At 56.0% G+C, this 18,799-nt stretch overlaps 1 protein-coding gene and 1 long non-coding RNA gene across 2 annotated transcripts; one reads left to right on the top strand and one right to left on the bottom strand.

Annotated features, from left to right (window-relative positions):
- Nucleotides 1-7,951: 7,951 nt before the first annotated feature.
- Nucleotides 7,952-12,653, top strand: LOC125087897 (uncharacterized). Its single transcript, XR_007123536.1, has 4 exons — nt 7,952-9,043; nt 9,827-9,887; nt 11,502-11,605; nt 12,517-12,653. It is a non-coding gene; the product is annotated as an uncharacterized LOC125087897 (long non-coding RNA).
- On the bottom strand, nt 11,033-16,869 carry WFIKKN2 (WAP, follistatin/kazal, immunoglobulin, kunitz and netrin domain containing 2). The gene is made up of 2 exons (XM_047708655.1): nt 16,669-16,869; nt 11,033-13,986 (listed from the first exon to the last, which is right to left on the bottom strand). Exons 1-2 carry the CDS (start codon nt 16,867-16,869, stop codon nt 12,466-12,468), a joined length of 1,722 nt encoding a protein of 573 aa, XP_047564611.1. The 3' UTR covers nt 11,033-12,465.
- Between the last annotated feature and the right edge of the window lie 1,930 nt (nt 16,870-18,799).

Here is an 18,799-nt window from a genome sequence, read left to right as displayed (position 1 = left end):
ACAGAGAACAGGTGTAAAATATTTTTAGACAAACCTTGGCATATACAGTAGGTTGCTTCCCTTCTGTCTATACACCCAAGTCTTTCAAAGATAATTGTGGAAAAACCACATTTACCAAATAAGCTAGACCTTGCTTTTATGGTTTTCAGGTACTAAATGTTAAAGCCAAGCATAAACTTCCTTCCCAGCCATCAGGTTGCAGCCGGTTTCAAACACTAGGGCTCCGTGTGCCCTTCTACAGATCTGGAGCTTCCTTTTCCTTCCTGAGCACTGTTGAGAGAGCGGGGGGAGCATGGCGCCGTGGCCCCTTCTGGAGCACGCGGGAAGAGATGTGACAAGCATGGACATGGCAGCACGCAAGGTTGGTGTATAGCAAATGGGTATAAATCAATGCCTTCTGGATACCGATGGAAGGGAATGCTGGATACCCCTTCTGTTGGTATGGGTTATGAAATGGAGTCACGTTGTCCGTTTTAGCCCAGATGCTCCATGACATGGGCTTGGTCATTCTGGACACGTCCCCTCCTCTACATGCAGGTGCCCCTTTCAGTTGGCTTTTCCATGCTACCTACCCCCCCCTCCGCCCCCCCGCCCCACACCATCCATCAGTTAGTTCATTGCTAGAAAGGATGAAGGTTGGATTTTGATTTGTTCTGTAATGGGCATGCCTGGTCTTTTCCCACTCTGATTATCCAGATCTGCCTACTGATCCCAGAGCTCTGTTCCCAAAAAGAACACTCTGTGTCTTTTAAACTACCTGTCATTGTGAAGTTCCAGCGGAGCCCCAGTGACTTCCTTTCTGCTAACTCCTTTCCATTTCCAGGAAACATGATGGGATCTCCAAAGCACTTCAGTCCAAAGCTTAAGACAGCTGCAGTCCCTGGGCACTCTTTCTAGAAACTGAGGTGTCACCAGAGGGCCTTTAAAGACTCTGGGAACTACCCAGTTTTCAGAGGGCTATAAAGAATCTTACATGGGTGGCTCAGTGGGTTAAAGCCTCTGCCTCCGGCTCAGGTCATGATCCCAGAGTCCTGGGATCGAGCCCCGCATCGAACCCCACATCGAGCCCCGTGTGAGGCTCTCTGCTCAGCAGGGAGCCTGCTTCCCCCTCTCTCTGCCTGCTTCTCTGCCTACTTGTGATCTCTCTCTCTCTCTGTGTCAAATAAATAAATAAAATCTTAAAAAAAAAAAGAATCTTACCTGGGACATGTCATCTTTCTGAATTCTGTGATAGAGTGGGAGAAACTTCTTTTGTTTTTTGTTTGTTTCCTTTTGTAGCTTAGGAAGAAATGTTTTTTGGGAGGAGACTTGTTTATTATCTGAACCACAAAAGTTCAAAGAACTTTTTGGATTCTGTGTAAAGGGAATAGACAGATGGAGGTGAGACCTTACGTTCCCCAGGAGCCTCTGCCTGAGGAGAAGGATCTGGCAGCAGGTGGTCTGTGAGGACACACAAGGGTGTGTCTCCTCTATCTGTCCCTCCTACAGGATCCGGGAAAGGGGAGAGAACAGGGCAGGGGGAGCCTCTGTACACCCCGCGTTGGGACTTGTCCTTGAGATCATTTCCCCTTAGGGGAGGCTTTGCAGAAATCCGGAGCCCCAGGACAATACCCCTAGTGCGGGGATACCACACTTTCCTGACGGCTGCGTGGTTTTTTCCAGACTTGGAAGGAGGGTGGCTATACCCGTACCTTGCATGTTGCCTCTTTGAGTGATCATGACTTTGGCATTATCTCGACTCGGCAGAAGTCCAGAGGGAACAACCAAAGTCAGAAGCTCAGTAATAACAACCAATGCTTTGTAGTATTTACTAGGTGCTAGATAGTGTTTTAAACACTTGTATGTTTCAACTCCTGTAATTTCACAGGAGCCCTCTGAAGGCTGTGCTGTTTCCCGCATTTATACATAAAGAAATGGAAGCAGGGAGCTTGTGATGGATATGGCTAGGGGAGCCAGGACTTGAGCTGTGGGATTCTGTTTCCAAAGTCTGCAGTCCTTCCCCATTACCTTGCATGGCCCTCAATTACTCAGGGGACGTTATCCAAAATGCACTTTGCACAGAGCTCCCTGGGCTTGCCCAGCGTGGTCCTAAAAGGGGTGGTTTGCTCAGCAGGCCCCACCTCATTTTAATATCGCCTGTGCTGCGAAAACCCAGTGGAAGAGGCTGTGAGAACTGGAAGGTCACAGGCTGGTAGTGTTTATCCACATCACTGCTGCCGTCTGGGCACTCAGATTCTGCAGAAAATCACCACCGGCACTACCTACACCCGAGGTCTACAGTCCTGGGTTTTCCTCCTACTTAAGGCGGCACAAGGGTGAGGCTGACTCAGTAGCTGCTCTGGGGTCAGATTCCACTCAGGTCCCTGGATTGCCTCAGACAGAGGGAGATATCATTTGAACCAATCCCCGTGTCAACCACTCAGTACATTTATTGAGTATCTACTAGGTTAGGAACTCATGGTGATGCATAGAAACCTTTAGGACCTTTCAAGCAGCTTATGTTCTAAGGAAAGATAACCCACATGCCCTAATGATCAGACACAGGAGAATGTGGAGGTATGAACAAAAAAAGGAACACGCGTGCCCGTCTGAAGGATTCTAGATCGCAGGGGGAGTTACCACGTGAAGAAGGGGTCATGTAGGAGGCACGTGGTCCCTCCCAGTTCCAGCCTCAGTGGCAGAAAAACCTGGTCCTGGTTCTTTTTCTCCATCAGATGTATCCACAGCGGGAAGAATGTGTGCTAACCCTTGAGGGAAAAAGCCGAGGAAACCAGAACAAGAGGCCTGGCTGCCAACCCATCACTCCCAGGAGAAACTGCCTTGGACTTTGGGTATTTTAATTTTTTTTCATTGTTCTGAGTTTTGAACAGAAAGACACTGTGAAAGAGAGCTGGTTTAGAACTCTGTTCATCAAGCCCAGGGGTGGGATGGGGACGTTAGGTAAGAAGTCCAAGGGAGGGGGGTGGTGGTCAGCGGTGGCCCGGGGAGGGATGGTTCTCATTATTATCTTCTCAAGATGCTTATCCTGGAAACCTCCTCAGGCTAGAAGCTCCCTCTAGGGGTCATTGCATTTGTGTTCATACCTTTAGAGACAAAATTCTGTTTTTGTTAAGTATCAGGGTTCACAGCAGGTAACACCCTCCCAGAAGCTGGTGTTGGTGGAATGCACGTGTTCACTGCAGAAACTCAGATACCCCTGGGGCACTCCCACCTGCCGTCTGCCATCACCACACTCTACTCCTAGCCAAGGGAACCAGTCTTTTCAGAGCTCAACTGTTCCGTTTTCCAGTTTGGCTTTTTGGACGCTTACAGTATCTTCCAGTTTGAGCATAAATCAAAGAATGGGGCTTTGAAGGAAAAGCTTAATATAAATCCAAGCCAGAAATGAACAGCCCCAAATAACTTTTCTCCTGGGTCACTTTCCCTGGGTAATGCCTTTCCCCAGGCTCCCCCAGGCTCCCCCAGGCTTCCTTTGTGGCTGAGCACTCTGTCATCCTCTGAAAATACTGCTGCAACCTGGCCAAACCCCTTCACGTGACCTGTGATGTTCAGAGAGTATCACTTCTCTGAAAGGAGGATGTATCTTGCTTTGAAACAGAAAATACCAGTGTCTGATCCCTGTCTTACCCCACTTTCCCCAGCAGGGACGGAGGTCTGGGCCCCTCAACTTCCCCTACAGAATCCTTGGTAACTGCTAAGAACTAAGTAAGAATTTTCTAGAGTAGTGTAGAGGCCTCATTAAGCCTCCAAATAAAATTATTCCCAGTAACCCTGCGCAAGAAAGAATGGGCTTTGGAGGAACACTTTGAACTGAATCCCAACGCACCCTTGAATAGCCATGTCCTGCTAAACCTACTCATCCTCAGATCTCCTATCTGAAAAGTCCTGCTTGTTATGGGCAGTGTGTGGATTATGTAAGATACAGAGCGCATTAAAACTAATCCTCTTCCCTGTAGGGAATCACCGGAACTCTTTCTACTCTTCTGTGAGATGGGGCTTGAACCCCTTATGCTCCCCCCCTTCCTGTGGCTTAGCCTCAAGGGCATGGGCTCAGCCTTCTTAGCAGAGGACGGCTGGCCTTAAGATATGCATTTGCAGGAGAATCCTACGCAGTGACACTGCCCTGTGGATTAGCCAGGAGAAGAGAGGAAGCAGAAGTGAGAGGAAACCATAGGTGCTGTTCTGTGTTGGAAGATGCTGTACATTTTTTTTTTTTTTAAGATTTTATTTATTTGGGGGGTGCCTGGGTGGCTCAGTGGGTTAAGTGTCTGCCTTCGGCTCAGCTCAGGGTCCTGGAATGGAGCCCCGCATCGGGCTCTCTTCTCGGCGGGGAGACTGCTTCCCCCCTCTCTCTGCCTGCTTCTCTGCCTACTTGTAATTTCTCTGTCAAATAAATAAATAAAATCTTTATAAAAAAAGATTTTATTTGTTTTGAGAGAGAGAGAACACAAGCAGGGGGAGAGGCAGAGGGAGAAGCAGGCTCCCCACAGAGCAGGGAGCCTGATGTGGGCCTCGATCCCAGGCCCCTGAGATTATGACCTGAGCCAAAGGCAGACACTTAACCAATGGGGCCACCCAGGCGCCCCGATGCGTACACTTAAATGCATGGGCTTTGGAGTCACATACACCGACCTAGGCTTGGTTCGCTGCTTGGCCAGGGGCCTTGGGCAAATGATTCAATCTCTGTGATCTTCAATTTCATCATCTCTGAAATGGAGAGAATACTAAATGGTGGCAAATAATACACACCTGTCAGGGTTGTGAAGACTTAGTGAGATGCTCTATGAGCACGTATTGGTGCTGTTAACTCTTAGTAACAGAAATGACTCATCCCGCCGCCAGGCATCTAATTGGTAACAACTTCTGGGGTGGGCATGGGTCACCAGATGTGTAAGTCTCCCTAAGGCTGCATTCTGCTCACCCAGGAAGACCAGGGTTCTCCTCCTCATAGGGTCATGAGGTGAAATTGTTGGTTGTGATGATTGTAAGGATTGCTTCAAGTCTGAGTCATTTGGTCACATCAAGACTCCAAGGCCATTACCCTTCTATTCTGTTGCCCCTTGTGGTGCACTGAGATGGGGCGTGATACTTGAGACAGGAGGTTGGTGAGAGCCCAGCTCCATGCCCTGAGGTTCTGGAGCCAGGAATGAAGGATTGGGAAATGCTCTCAGGGCCTCCATGGACGCCATTACTCGACGCCATTACTAGACTTTGTCTCTGCTTCCTGGTCTCCGGCTGCACAACCTAGAGTCTCTGTCTCTCCTTCTTTCTTCTCTCCCCTCCTCTCCAGTCACCTTCATCCTGGACTCTTCCTTTGTCTGCAGAAGAGAGTGCATCTGTTCTTTCTTTGCTGTCCAAGGGCAGCTTTGGGGAAAGGAAGCTGTTCTTACGTCCAGGTTCTTGTTCCAGCCATGGTCAGGAACAAGAAACAGCACGTATCCACCACGAACTGGAGCAGCCAGGCCCAGGACTGACTTTGCTATTATTATTCCATTTTGCAAATGAAGATGCTGAGGCCCAGGGAGGTTAACTTACCTGAAGTCACACAGCCAGTGTGTGAGCCCAGGCAGTCTGACTCAAGCGCCCAGACCCTTCCAGCACTCTGACCTTTCCTCATTGCCACCCACCCTGGACACTAAGGAGATTTGGAAACCCTGGGGCCTAAAATATCTGGTGCCCTTTTATGCGATTGAATTAGAGCAGCAATGACCATAACAAAACAATTCTTAGACCTTCGGTCAGCTCTTCCGCACAAGAAACAAGATGGTAGCTGCAGCAAGGGTCTCTGAAGAGCTGTGGAGTGACTGACTTACTGGTAGACTGATTCTTGGGAGGCGCACGGCAGCAACTGATGAGAGGATGTGGCCTGTAGTTCCCACTGTCTCCTCCTCATGGGCCATCCCTCTCCATCACATTTAGATGGAAGCATAAACCCAGTGTCCCCTGGTGTCATCACCCGATGGGGCTGTGTGTGCGGGTGCTAATCTGTATGGCTCTTTTCTTTAGGGTGGGGGGCAGGACAACAGTTTATTTATTGAGAGAGAAGTGTCGGGGGGTTGAGGGCACAGTGTCTTTTGCTCACATCCTGCTTTCTCCCGTAGTGGCTCCCCTGAAAAACCCAGGTTGGCAAGAGCTGAGGGGAGGGAGTTGGGGGAAAAGGGGAGGGGTGCTCATGGGAGCCAGAGACAAGGCAGTCTGAGGGGAGGTGGGGCTCATGGTGTCAAAGGTGAGGCAAGGTCAGAAGTGAGGGGAGGCCGGCAGAAGGGGTTGATGGTAAACTGGAACTTATAGGTCCGGGGGCACATTGGTGTTCATGGGGGAGGTCAAAGGTGAAGGAGAAGTCAGAGTGAAGGAAAGCTCATGGGGTTAAACATGGGGCTTGCTAGGTCATCGGTAAAGAGGGAGTGCCTGTGTCCAAGCTAGAAGAGCTCCAGGGGGTTGGACATGGAATGGGGCACAAGGGTCAGCAGTCAGCTAGGGCTTGAGACAAAGTGGGGTTCGTGGGCTAAGACAGGAAGAGAAGCAGGGCCTCCGGTGGGGCCTGGGGTCAGGGGCCTAGCAGCTCAGCCTCCTCCTCCACCTCGGCCTCCTTCTCGAGGACAGAAGTGCGTGGGGGGGAATATTGCTCACGGCCATCTTCACAGATGTTGGGATCCACACGCCGGAGAAGCTGCTCTGCTGGGTCAGCTCACCCAGCACCTGCCTGTCCACCTCCTTTGTGGAAACGCGGCCCGGGAAGCCCAGGAGCCACTTTCAGGCCCCCGCCGCGTTCTTGGCGCGGTCGAAGGCAGGCAGGGGCAGCAAGGCCAGGCGAGGTCAGGCCACCGGGGCCACAGGCAGGTGGCCCACACTCGCAGTCCACACACCGCCTGAGGAGCTCAGTGAGATCAAGCACTTCATCAGCACGAGGACCTGTGAGCCTTTCTCGAGAAAAGCGGAGATTTCCAGGTGGAGTTCAGAGTCCGGAGACAGTGGGGTCATTGCTGTGAGACAATAGGACCAAAACCAGCACCTGCCCTTGGAGTCCTTGTCAGGCCAGGAGCTCGGAGTCAGGGGCCACCTCAGAGAGACCCCTTGCTCCAGAGAAAACAAGAACGATGTGCTAATCCTTTGTAAGAGAGCCACAGCCAAGAGAATTTTCTGTGGTGATGGAAAATTTCTGGGCACGTCTTGTCCAATACGGGGGCCATCGACCACATGGAACACGGCCCTAGAAATAGGGCTAGTGGGACTGATGAACCGAGTTTAAAATTTAATTCCATGTGACTTCATTGACACGAATTCAGTACTAACTATATGGGCGAGTGCGGGTTTATAAGCTTTCTGTGAAGCCTTGGGACTCCCGGAGGTCAGGGACCAGTTAGAAGTGGGGGTTATGGAAGTTCAAGAGGAGAAGTGCTGTTTGGGGTCTTTAGCCTTTAGCTACTATGATTAAAATATATGTCACCCTGGGAAGGATATAGGCACTAAAGTCAGATAGGCCTGGGTTGGAATCTTGTCTCTTCCATCTGTGAACCTGACGACCTGGGGCAAGATTCCTGTAAATGTTTAGAGTCTCAGATTCAGTGTCTGTAAAAGACGGAGGAAAATTATCCCTTTGACGTGTTTCTTCCTTCATAAGGTCTATAGGGCTTGCTTTGTTCATTCATTCAGGAGGGTCCAGTCTGGGAGGTGTCAGACCGGAGTCCTGTTTCCCCGTCACGTGAGTGGGGCTGAGTGTGGCCAGGGTGTTGTGAGGGACCCGGATATCGCAGGTCCCTGCCCTTGGGTAACTGGGGATGTGGACATAGAGATTCTTACCCACCCCTGAAATAGTGCTGAAGAGCTTGGGAGCCAGAGAGGCGGGAAGGAGAGGGACGGTATAGGCCTACCCACCTGCCAGCCCTTCCCTCTCCCTCAGGAGACGGCCAGCTGGAGGGTTGTCCTTCCTTCCTCCTGACACAGCCTGCGAGATAAGTGTCACTTGACCTCAGGGCACATTCCAGAATGAGGCCACAGCCAAGAATAGGACCCAGGAACCCTGCCGCCCATCCCGCCTATATTAATCACACATTCCCAGAGCGGGAGAGAGACTTCAGACTCCTTGAGGAAGTGGGAGGAGGACGACGAGACGGCATCAGGAAGTAGAGTTGGGGGAAAGCGGGAACACCCCGGAGAAGCCCCTCCACAGCCTGTGGCCTCCCAGGGCACCTTGTGGCCCCTGGTCCCAGGACCATCAGTTCATCCAGAGAGTCCCTTGTCAGCCGTGGGGAATGGGCTCCCGCAGACCTCTGGGCCCCCGCCCCCCGGCAGTACTTCCGGCCTGGGTGGCGCACGCGCAGAAGCAGACAGACAACGGAAGGGTCTTGCTGCGGCCAGGGGACAGCAGAGGCTCCCCGGAGGATCTGGGTCCAGGAGGATGAGTAGGCATAAGGCTGATGTCTCCCTCAGGAATGTAGGCCATGACTGCTTCTGTGTGTGATCAAGATATCATGTCACAGGACAAGGTCAGAAGCCAGCCCTGGGGAGGCTGATGGGAGGCAGGCTCTTGGGAGAGGTTTGGGGCCCTGATGGGACTCCACACTGCCCAGCCCGGAGCGGGGTGTACGGGCGGGCTGTCTGGGCACACGTGCATGTGTGCACACGTGCGTGTCACACACTGAGAGAAGCCAACCGCCTGTATTCAAGTCTTGGCTCTGTCACGTGGCCGCTGGGTGATCTCGGGTAAGTTTCACGTCCCCTCCAGCCTCAGTTTCCCCAAACACAGAATAGCGTTCTGTCCTGTAGAGTCCTGACGGAGACAAGAGATGACGACTGGTGCCTGTCCCATGGTGAGAAGCCGCTCAGTGTTGATGTTCCAACAGTAGAGTTGGACACTGGGCGCTCCGCCCCCCCCCAACCCCCCGCCTGAGGAAATCGCCATGCGGCTGTGTGTTTGTTCTCCTCCTTTCTTCCTCAGGTTCCGCCCCTGGTCCTGGCTCTCTGGTCCCGCTGTCCAGGGGGTGACATCAGACTATGGAGCAGCTGGGCAGACAATGGAGCAGAGTGTCCTAGGAGGCTGGAGGTGCTGGGGGAGGCGGAGGGTGGAAAAAGCCAAGCTGTCCTGCCCCAGAGGCCTCTGGCCGGCCCGGAGACAGCCGGCGCCAGAGCAGGCCTCTGAAGGGGCCAACAGAGATGGACTGGAGCAGGAGGAGGACGGGGGCGGGGGCAGACAACAGATGCAAGGAGGGAAGGAGTGAGTGTCCAGTGTAGACAGGAAGGCAGGTTGAGTCTGGCCTCAGACCTAGAGGGGGGGCTCCATCCCCCTGTGTCCTGGGGCCCAGACTGGGGCCACACCTCCCAAACTTGGTGGGCAGCCTCCCCAAGTTCCCAGGCAACCAGGCCCTGTGAATTCGGTCCAACCTCTACAGAACACCTACCAGAGGTCAGTGACTGTGAGACACTGGGGTAACACAGACCAGACACATGTGGTTTCAAGGACCAAGAAATACATACCGTGTAGTAGGTCCAACATTATGATAAGCGCCCATTCCCTAAGTGCCTGTATTTTCAGACCCCCCCAGACATGTGGGGTGATCCGTCTCAATGTGCTTTGAGCAACAGAATAAAATATCTGCAGCCGTATATGTTCATGGAGTCTGTGAGATCCCGGACCCAGCAGGAGGAGGCGAGGGCTTTGGGTCCTGGGGGCCTGCTGTCGGCCAGCTGGTTGCTGAGGGCCTGGAGGGGCCGCTGGGACAGCCCTCTGTGCCAGGCTCTGTCTCCTAGGCTTTTCAGTTTGGCAAGGTTAATAGGGCCACGTTCCCCAAATCTCCAGGAAGTGCACTTCCTACCCTCTATTTTACAGGTGAGGACACAAAGGCGCAGAGAGACACCGGGGAAGTGTCGGAGACCAGATGCAGACCAAGGTGGGCCTGATGGCACCGGCAGGGCTTTCTCACTCTGCCAGGCTGGGGCTGGGGTGGGAGGGACGGGGTCTGGGGCTATAAGTGTGCTGCGAGCTGACGAGAAGGAGTCCTGCCATTGGTGTCCCCTGAATGTCACACTTCCACCAGCAGCCACAGGGCTTAGGCCCCATGGCCGCGCACGAAGGGAGGTGGCAGGAGCTAGCATGTGGACGGACACTTGACCCGTCAGGGGCAAAAGGATGTCCCCACGCCTCTGAGGTGGGTGAGGCGCTGAGTCTCAGCTCCCTGGTTCCCTGACCCAAGCAGGGAGGGCTGGTGGCCAGAACTCATTCCTTCCTGGTGGCCAAGTGCTCTGCTCAGCATTTCCCCAAAGGTGACTTGAGAAGCTCCCATTCCTCTGGCCCCAGGAGGAGCTTGTCTTCCCAATCCAGCCCCCTCCTTCTTGCAGGAACTATCTCTAAGGACAGATTGGCTGGATGGGCTGGGCTGGGCGGGGCTGGCTGTGCATTCCTCCCTGGGGTGTCGCCCTGGAAGACCCAGGGAAGTGGACAGGGGACAGGTGTCTCTTGAGCTTGGCTGGCTTGCACCCTGAGGGACAGGCAAGCTGTGCGGCATGCCACCCTGGTCACAGGCTCCCAAACACATCTCCGGAATCATCCCCAACTCCTGAGACCAAAGGTGCTGCGGTCCCATCCTGGGAACCGAACCATGTGCTCTGAGTGCACATAGGGCTTTGGGACCAGGCCTCACCCAGAGGCCCCCTAGGGAACTATAGCTGGGTGGCTCACCTCTTTCCCATTGTGCCATCAGTGGCAGGGACTGGAGTCTGCCCCTGGCCGGCCATGCTATCCTGATGGGTAGGGGGCCTGAGACATAAGTTAGAACATGTGGGCCTAAGTCCCCCATCTTCCTGCCTCTGTATTCTTGGGGATGTTACCTCACCTCTCTGGCCTCAGCTTTCCTGAGCTGTGGGGAGCACCACAGTTAAGGAGCCTCGGAGCTGCAAAGTGGGATGAATGTTTGTGTCCTTCCATCACCCAGATGTGGTCCTGTTGGCCAGACTTCCCTCCTGGGCACCAGAGCAAATGACAGTAAACCCCTCACCCCCGCACACCTACATTAACCCAAACAAATCACACAAGAAGGGCTGTTGATACTATGAACTTTTAATTGGTATCTTCCTCCCTACATTTGAGGAAGAAACAAGGATGCCCCACAATGACCTTCTTCAGCTTTGGAGGGGCCTGGACAGAAGGAAAGGCTGAGGAGGGAATCGGGGGGCGCAGATGTAGAGCTGACAGTGACTTTCCCAAGTTCTTTATCTAGTGTGTGTGTGTGTGTGTGTGTGTGGCGGGGGGGTGGCTGCACCTGCACAGGAAGTCCATAAACAAGAAGTCACCAGCAAGGTGCCACATCCCCAAACCTGCCCTCCCACATCTCACCCAGAGCTTCCCTCAGGTCCCTGCAGCTCCCAAAGCCACCACCAGATAGAAGCATCGAGCAACATTCTTTTTCCTTCCCAAGCCTGACTCCCCTCCTCCCTCCCTCCCTCCTTTCACCCCGTTCCCCACCCCAATCCCGACTTTCCTTTTATCTCCCTTCCCACCAAAACAGATCCTGGGGCTTCTATCTGCTTTCTGTCCAAAGAGGCCAGTGGGAGATGAAAGCTCACTCTCCATCAGATGGGACCATTTGACAGCTGGGAAGACCAGCTATAGGTCTGCTTCTGGGGGCCAGGGTTGGGGAATGGGGGTCCGGGGGGTGGGACCCTGGGATCTGGACACTCACATTCAGTCACTAGGAGATGGGCAGTGACTAACTCTGTGTCCTAGCGCCTGGCACCCAGTAATTGTTCAGAAAATGCCCACTGAGTTGGACTGAACAGAGCTAAATCAATACATCAACAATCAAAACAATCAAAAAACCAACCAATAAAGTCAAGGAGAAACACGAAGAATGTGTATTTTGCTGGTGCCATGGTGGCCTCAGAGACCACAGGGCACCCTTGACTGAAGCACAAGCTGACCACCACCTCAGGGCAAGGTGTGTGCTGGGTCAGACCATGCCCCACCCCCGCTTCCTACAAGCCCTAACATGAAGGTGTTTCTGTTCCTAATGATCTAGGGGGCTCTGGGGAATTTGTCCAAAGAGTCCCTGGGCCCTCCTTTCTCTCCCCACCTACCCCTTTTGCAAACAGATTCATTCCATGATTCCCATGACCCCGCAGACGCCATCTCTGGCTGCCTGGCTGGGAGCCGGCTGGGGGCTTGGAGAGCCACCGGAAGGGACTGGCCGGCAAAGAGAAAGGGTCACAATGCCCGAGCCAACTAGTCATCAGGAATGGTTTGCAAGTGTCTCTTGGCTTCTCCTTTTGTCCCCCCACAGCTACAGGAGATACAGACCCCTTCTCGAGCCTAAGACTAGAAATTGTTCTAAGAATCTCCAGTGGATTGTTCCCCGCTGGCCTCCGACTGTCCAGCCTGACCTTGCCCAGTCTGCAGACTGAGGGGCGTGGGGGGTGGGGAGGTGGACGAGGGCCAGGGAGGGGACCGGGGAGGGGCGGAGGGGGAGCAGGGCTTCAGTGCAAGCCCAGGAACTCCTTGAGGACATCGCAGGTCTTCTTGTGTAGGACCTCGCGCAGCTTCCTGACCCGCCGGCTGCTGGAGGCGCCCACGAAACTCTCTGGCCGCAGCACGGCCATGCCGCCGTCCACCTCGCCCATGATGATGAGCGGCGTCTCGCCTGCCGTCACGTTGGGGCAGGGACAGCTCCAGTCCACGTGGAGCAGGGTGACCTCCAGCGGCTCCCGGCCCAGGAACTTGAGGCCCATCTTCTCATCCTTGAGCACCTCATCCACGGTCACCAGGGCGCGCCCTGCGTCGGGCTCCTCGGTCAGCTCGGACACACGGCCCAGGATGACGAAGTCGCTCCGACAGAAGCTGGTGACGAGCTTCTGCCGCGGCTTGCAGGCCCGGCAGCGCTGGTGGCCCCGAGGGAAGGGGCAGGACTCCTCGCAGGCCTCCCGGCTCTCGAAGTTGTTGCCGTTGCCCTCGCAGCCACCGTAGACGAAGGACTGGCACTGTCCAGTCTGGCCATTGTAGGCCCAGCGGGGCGCATAGGCCTTGCAGGGGCCCTGCAGGGCGGGCAGGCTGCACACGGCCAGTGGCCCGCTCATGCAGGCCAGCATGCAGGCCTCGTAGGTCTCAAAGTGGTTGCGGTTGCGGTGGCAGTGGCCGAAGGTGAAGGTGAGGCAGTTGTTGGCTTGCGCGTCGAAGTGCCAGCGGGTCTGCTCCTCCCCGCAGTCCTCGCTGTCGGGGGGCTCCAGGCACTCGGCGGCGGGGAAAGCCGTGCTGTTGGGGCTGCTCTCCGACGCGGCCACCGCCTGACCCTCGCGGACCACAGACAGCGGGAAGTCGGCGCGCAGGACCCCGGCGGTGTTGCGGGCCGTGCAGGTGTAGATGCCAGCGTCCTGGGGCTGGGCGTTGTAGATGACCAGCTGGGCGATGTTGGTGACTACCACGTTGCCGCGCACGTGGTTGGGCCGCATGACCACGTTCTCCCGGTCTTCCAGCTGCTTCTCCCAGGTGATCTCCGGCCGGGGCCGGCCCACCGCGTCGCAGAGGAAGCTCACAGTCTCGCCCACGGTGACCGACTGGTGCACAGGGTGGTTGAGCAGAGCCGGGGCCACCGTATCCAGCCCCGGGGTCTCCGGGGAGGCCGTGGTGGGGCGCACGGTGGTCTCGGGCGGCGGGGGACTGGTGTGGGGCCAGGTGAAGTGATAGCGGCAGGTGACGACAGCCAGCGTGATGCCCTTGGAGCAGGCCTCGGCGTCCATGTAACAACGATTATAGTACGTGAGGCCGTCAGACGCGCACGTGAAGCTGGGCTCCTTCTCACAACGGTCTTTGCATTTACACACGGGCTGGCCGTCCCAGATGTCGCACTCAGAGCCCTGCTGCAGACACATGAAGTGGTCGCAGGTGGCCTCCTTGGGCATGCCTACCGGGCCTTTCTTGCCCTTCACGTCCATGTACCTGGCGGCCACACAGCTCTTGGTGCCACACACATTGGGGCAGCACTTCTCATAGGTCTCGCACTCCTGTGGGGAGCCAGATGGAGAGGTCTGAGCAAGGGGGAGCAGGACATGGACCCAGGTTTCTCCTCCACCTCTCACCCCCCAACCCCGGTGTCTGCGGAAGGAACAGTCACGGGCTCACTGCCTGTGGCCAGCCACCCATTCGGATGATGACAGGAGCTGGCAGATACGCAGCCCCTGCTATTTGCCGGGCCTTCTTCTGAGAACGTTTGTACCTGTCAGCATCTCTCCTGCTCATGGCAGGCCCCAGGAGGTGGGCACAGCCATCAGCCTCACTTCACAGGTAGTGATCACAGAGGCACAGAGACATGCAGTAACTTGCCCAAGGTCACACAGCTGGTAGTGTGAGAGGAGGTAGGCCATGCACCTCCCAGAGGGGACATTTCTCTGACTACCATTTTACAGAAGAAAATGCAGAGACTCAAGAGAAGAGACACCCAAGAGCTGTCCCAAGAGCTGGCAAGGGACAGAAAAGGGCTCTGAGCTCCAGGTGGATGGGATTCTGAAAGGAGATCTCTTCTTCCACGTCTTCATAGGGTTGCCACAAAGGAGGTCTAGGTGGGAACAAAGGAGTCTGCCTTTCTCTCTTTTCTCCCCTGGGGTCAGGATGCCCTGGCCGAATTGAAGAGCTCACAGCAAACCCTAAGAAGGGAACACTGGACAGCTCTAGGACAGAAGTTTGAGGCCGGCCACACAGGCGTCACAGAGCGGGCCCATGCTTGTTCAGAGCCAAGGGGAAGGGCAGGCAGGACAAGCCCAGGACTCCAGGTCCTACCACGGAGGGCTGTGCCAGGCCCAGGGGCTCTGCTCTGACGTGTGCGGCATTTCATGGGGGGCCAACAACAAGGAAAACAGCCCCTTGGGTGGCAAAGGTCGGCCAAGCCGTCAGCGAGGACTTGCTAGGGCTGTAATTCCCCTTGATTCTCTGTGGGGCCACGTAAAGCATTAGTTTAATTCCTCGAAATTAGCAACATGCTCTGGGACCAGCACAAACAAGGACTTCACGTGGTGTTTTCGACAATAACACCTCGTCCCCACTGGGCAGGCGGGCAACGGTCCTAATCCTGCGTCCTGGTAGTAGCTCTGGGAATTGCTCCCCACTCGAGCTGGCCTCTTGTGGCCCTGACTTTTATATCCCAGCCTCTCGGACATTCCACATCAGCTAAGAGCAGGGAAATATGCCCCACAGGAGCCGTGTGAAACCTGCCCGCCCAGCTTGTTTACCGTGTTCCCCCTCTCGGCCCAGAATGGGGACTTTGTTTTGCCGTCCTTGCTTGGTATAAGCTTCTAGGCCACCCCAGGGCAGGCTTTGGGACAGGGATGGGCAGATCTCAGAGCTGGGGTCTGAGGCCGAGAGACCCAGAGCGGGATGGAGGGCAGGAGGGATGGGGAACAGACAGGAGAACCTGCTCTTCAGCCTGAGGGTCATAAAATTCCTTAAAAGACGAGCCCAGGAAGCTTCTTTAGGACCCCGAGGTCCATGAAAGGTTGGGTTGCCAGAGTCGGGGTTGGGCGGATGCGGGGAAGGATTCTCTGGGCACAGGAAACCTAGAAGGAATCCTTTTAAGTTTTTGCTTGAGGGCCCAGACTGTACCCCTAGGCAAATGAGTCCTTAGCCTTTTCCTCAAGACACACAGCATCTGCCAGGCTCACCATCCCTTACCCTACCTGGTTTATCCCGCCAGCCCGTGCCAGGGGAACAGACTTCCCTGCAAATGTAGCCAAAGAACCTCATGACCTCAGCAGAGTGGGAGCGCTCTGCCCCCATCTTCCCTTTCCTGAGCACCACTGGCAGCATCTGGCCGGAGAGGTCTGACAGTTGTCCCCTGGACACCGTGGGGCCAGAGACCACTCACTGCGGGGCAGTCCTGGGCTTTTCCGTAGAGTACATGTGTTTGGCAAATGGAGCATCTCTCGTATTCCTTGGTGCTGCCCGGCCCAGATACCTAGGAACTGGCCGAGCCGACAGCAAGTGCCTGTGTCCAGGCAGGAGCTGGGTACCAGCAGGCTCGTCTTCATCGTCCATGGGGAACAGCTGGAATGACCCTGGGATTCGGGAGCTGGGAGAGAACTGCTCCAGCGCCAGGCCTGCCCGGCTTGCCCCAGGCTGCTCTGATGAGAGCAGAAGGGAGGACGGAGGAATCTGGCAGGTTGAAACTTAGCCCACTTCCCTCCCAGGGACAACCGGAGAGTCTGTTCCCACCCACTCTCCCCATCAGCCTGGCCTGATCTCAGGGTCAGGGTGCGAACCCCTGGGTGGGGGGTGGCCTGGAGGCCTCAGCTTTGCCAGAGAGACGCAGGTGCCAAGCCCACCCTCCCATCCCTGGCAATGGGACCACATGCTGCTCGCCGAGATGCCCTGAGTGTCTGCTCTCACCTGTCGCGGCGGGGCTGTCCCCACGGCGTGCCTGGCTTAGTGCTGGCTGGGAGCAGCTCTCAGCAAACATGAGACCAGGAATCCCAGGATTCCATGTCCCTGATGAACTTGGATGTCACACCCACCTCTTCATCTGGACCTTGGACTTGGACAGACATCACGCCCTATTTCTGTGGCCTGGGGCCCAACTTCCTTCTCGTTTCCCAGATCCTGCAGGGGGGCTCCTGAGTCTCCCCACCCCAAGGCTCCCACATGCCCTCACTGACACACTCACGTGGTCCATGTCAGGCTTCTGGACTCCCACTCACCTGGTCCGTCTCACACTCCCGCTTGCAGGTGCTCTGGGCATCCACCCAGAGGTTGGGGTTCATGTCGTTGGGGCAGATGCCAGCATGGGAATAGCGGATGGGCGGTAGTGCCAGGCCCCTCGGGGGTGCCCCAAACAGCAGCAGGAGCACCGCCGCCTGCGCGCAGCGGGACCAGAGCCGGCCGCACCCCGGGGCCCACATGATGTGGTCTGCGGTGCCTTGAGACCTCCCCTGCGACGAGGCCAGGGGCTGGGGCCCACCAGGGCCTTTTCCTTCTCTGGGCTGCAGACACCTGCCCTCCCCACCCCAGCGGGCTTCCTCTCGGCCGCTGCGGGCCCCCTCCACCAAGTCAGCGCAGCCCCGCTGGGCTGTGCAGCTTCAGATAAAGGGAAGGTCTTTGCAAGGAAACTCCCTCTCCTGAGTGTGCAGGGAGAAGAGCGGCGGCAGGGCCCGAGCCTGGATTTATATCCTGGGCGCGCCACCCGAGTGGGAGCGAGCTAACCTCATGCCTGTCACAGGCAGGCTGCTGGCTCCTCTGTCCCGTGGCTGATCACAGACTTGTTACAGAAGGGGAAAAAAAAAAAAAGCTGGAAGCGGTTTAGCGGCGTATCTGGCACGGTGGGACACCTGCTTGTCTCTGACTCCAGGAGGCCTTTAACCCCTTCAAGGGCCAGAAATGGCATGTGCTGGGGGGGGGGGGGGGCTGGCTGCAGGACACGCAAGCTCCCTGTAAAGGGGCGTTTGTTACCCTCTCCCCCACCTCCTCGGGCCGGGCCCCCTCCTCCCCGTGACTACCTCTGAAGAACACACGATCGCCTGTTGCACGGAGGGACCTGCCGCTGCAGGGTTAGCATCGCCTGGCCCGATAGTACATTTGAGAGCAAATGACGTGGAAAAACAACAAGTTCACGGCCATTCCAGGGCGGGCCGGAGCCTCAGCGCTGCGCCGCGGCCTCCCACCCCCGCACCCGGTCCCTCTGCGGGGGTGTGTGCGCACGGACAGTTCCCTATCTCTCGGTCCCCGGCCCGTTCGCGTCTCAAGTTCCCACTTCGGTGAATTTTCCCCAAATCATTCCAGAGACACATACCAGATATGCTCCGGCTCCCCCAGCTGCCGGGACGTATCACATTCCTCGCTCCTCGATCGACACACTCGTCGGCTCCCAGAAAACCCACGGGGTAAGTGTCCCAGGACGGTGCTGGGCGGCAGCTGCCCTGGAGAATGACCCCTTGGTGGTCGTGCGCCGAGCACCTCAGCCATCCCCTGGGTTCCCCCCGACTTCACAAAGGAGAAGGTTCAGGGCCAGAGAGGACCAGTGACTTGCCCGAGGTCAGCCACTGCGGACAGGGATAGTCGTCCCTCATATTTACTGGGCTCTTCGTGTGAGCCGGGCTCTCTCCAGGCATCACGGCACTCCATCCTCATGACAAATGACCTTTATTGCGGACTGGGGGGAAAGGAGCCCAGAGAGGCTAAGCAACTCAACCCCCCCCAACCCCGTCGCACAGCAGTGGGATGCCACTGGTAACACAGGAAATGCCAGCTTGCAGGGTGCAGGCACGGGCCTTTGGGATGCCCCTCCTGCCCACCTGGGTGTCAGCACTGCTGTCAAGGTACAGCTTCAACTCCGGTTTTTACAGGCGGGACAAGAAGTTTGTGGAAACATCAGATGCCATGTGGTGGGGTCGGGGAATGGTCAGAGAAAGAGGCGGAGGCTCCCGTTGGAGGGGGTGGGAGCTATTTCTCCCCGCTATGGCAGAAAATGTCAGGTACCTCAAACAGCACCGAAAAGTGACCTGGCTGAACGTATTTGCGTGGCCACACGACCCCCGGAGGGTGTGAGCGAGTGGGGACACCGATCCCTGCCAGAGACGGGTACCTTGCAAAGGCCAAACCACAGAGGGTTTGAGGAGCAGTAACCGAGCTGCTGTGTCCCAGGGATAGTAGATGGGGTGGCCCCAGCCCACATCAGAGCCAGAAGAGACCTAGAAAGTCCCCAGCAGTGCTCTCATTTCATAGGGGGGAGAAACTGAGTCCTGAACGCAGGCCCCTCCTCTTCCAGGTGCACTCCCCTTGAGGGCTAGGGTTCGCCATCACATTTGACGGTAAAAAGGCAGCACAAGGCTTCTC

The sequence above is a fragment of the Lutra lutra genome, chromosome 16 (genome assembly GCF_902655055.1).
Source record: "Lutra lutra chromosome 16, mLutLut1.2, whole genome shotgun sequence".
Lineage (NCBI taxonomy): Eukaryota > Metazoa > Chordata > Mammalia > Carnivora > Mustelidae > Lutra > Lutra lutra.
The sequence above is the reverse complement of the archived record's forward strand: the minus strand, read 5'-3'. Positions and strand labels throughout refer to the sequence as shown.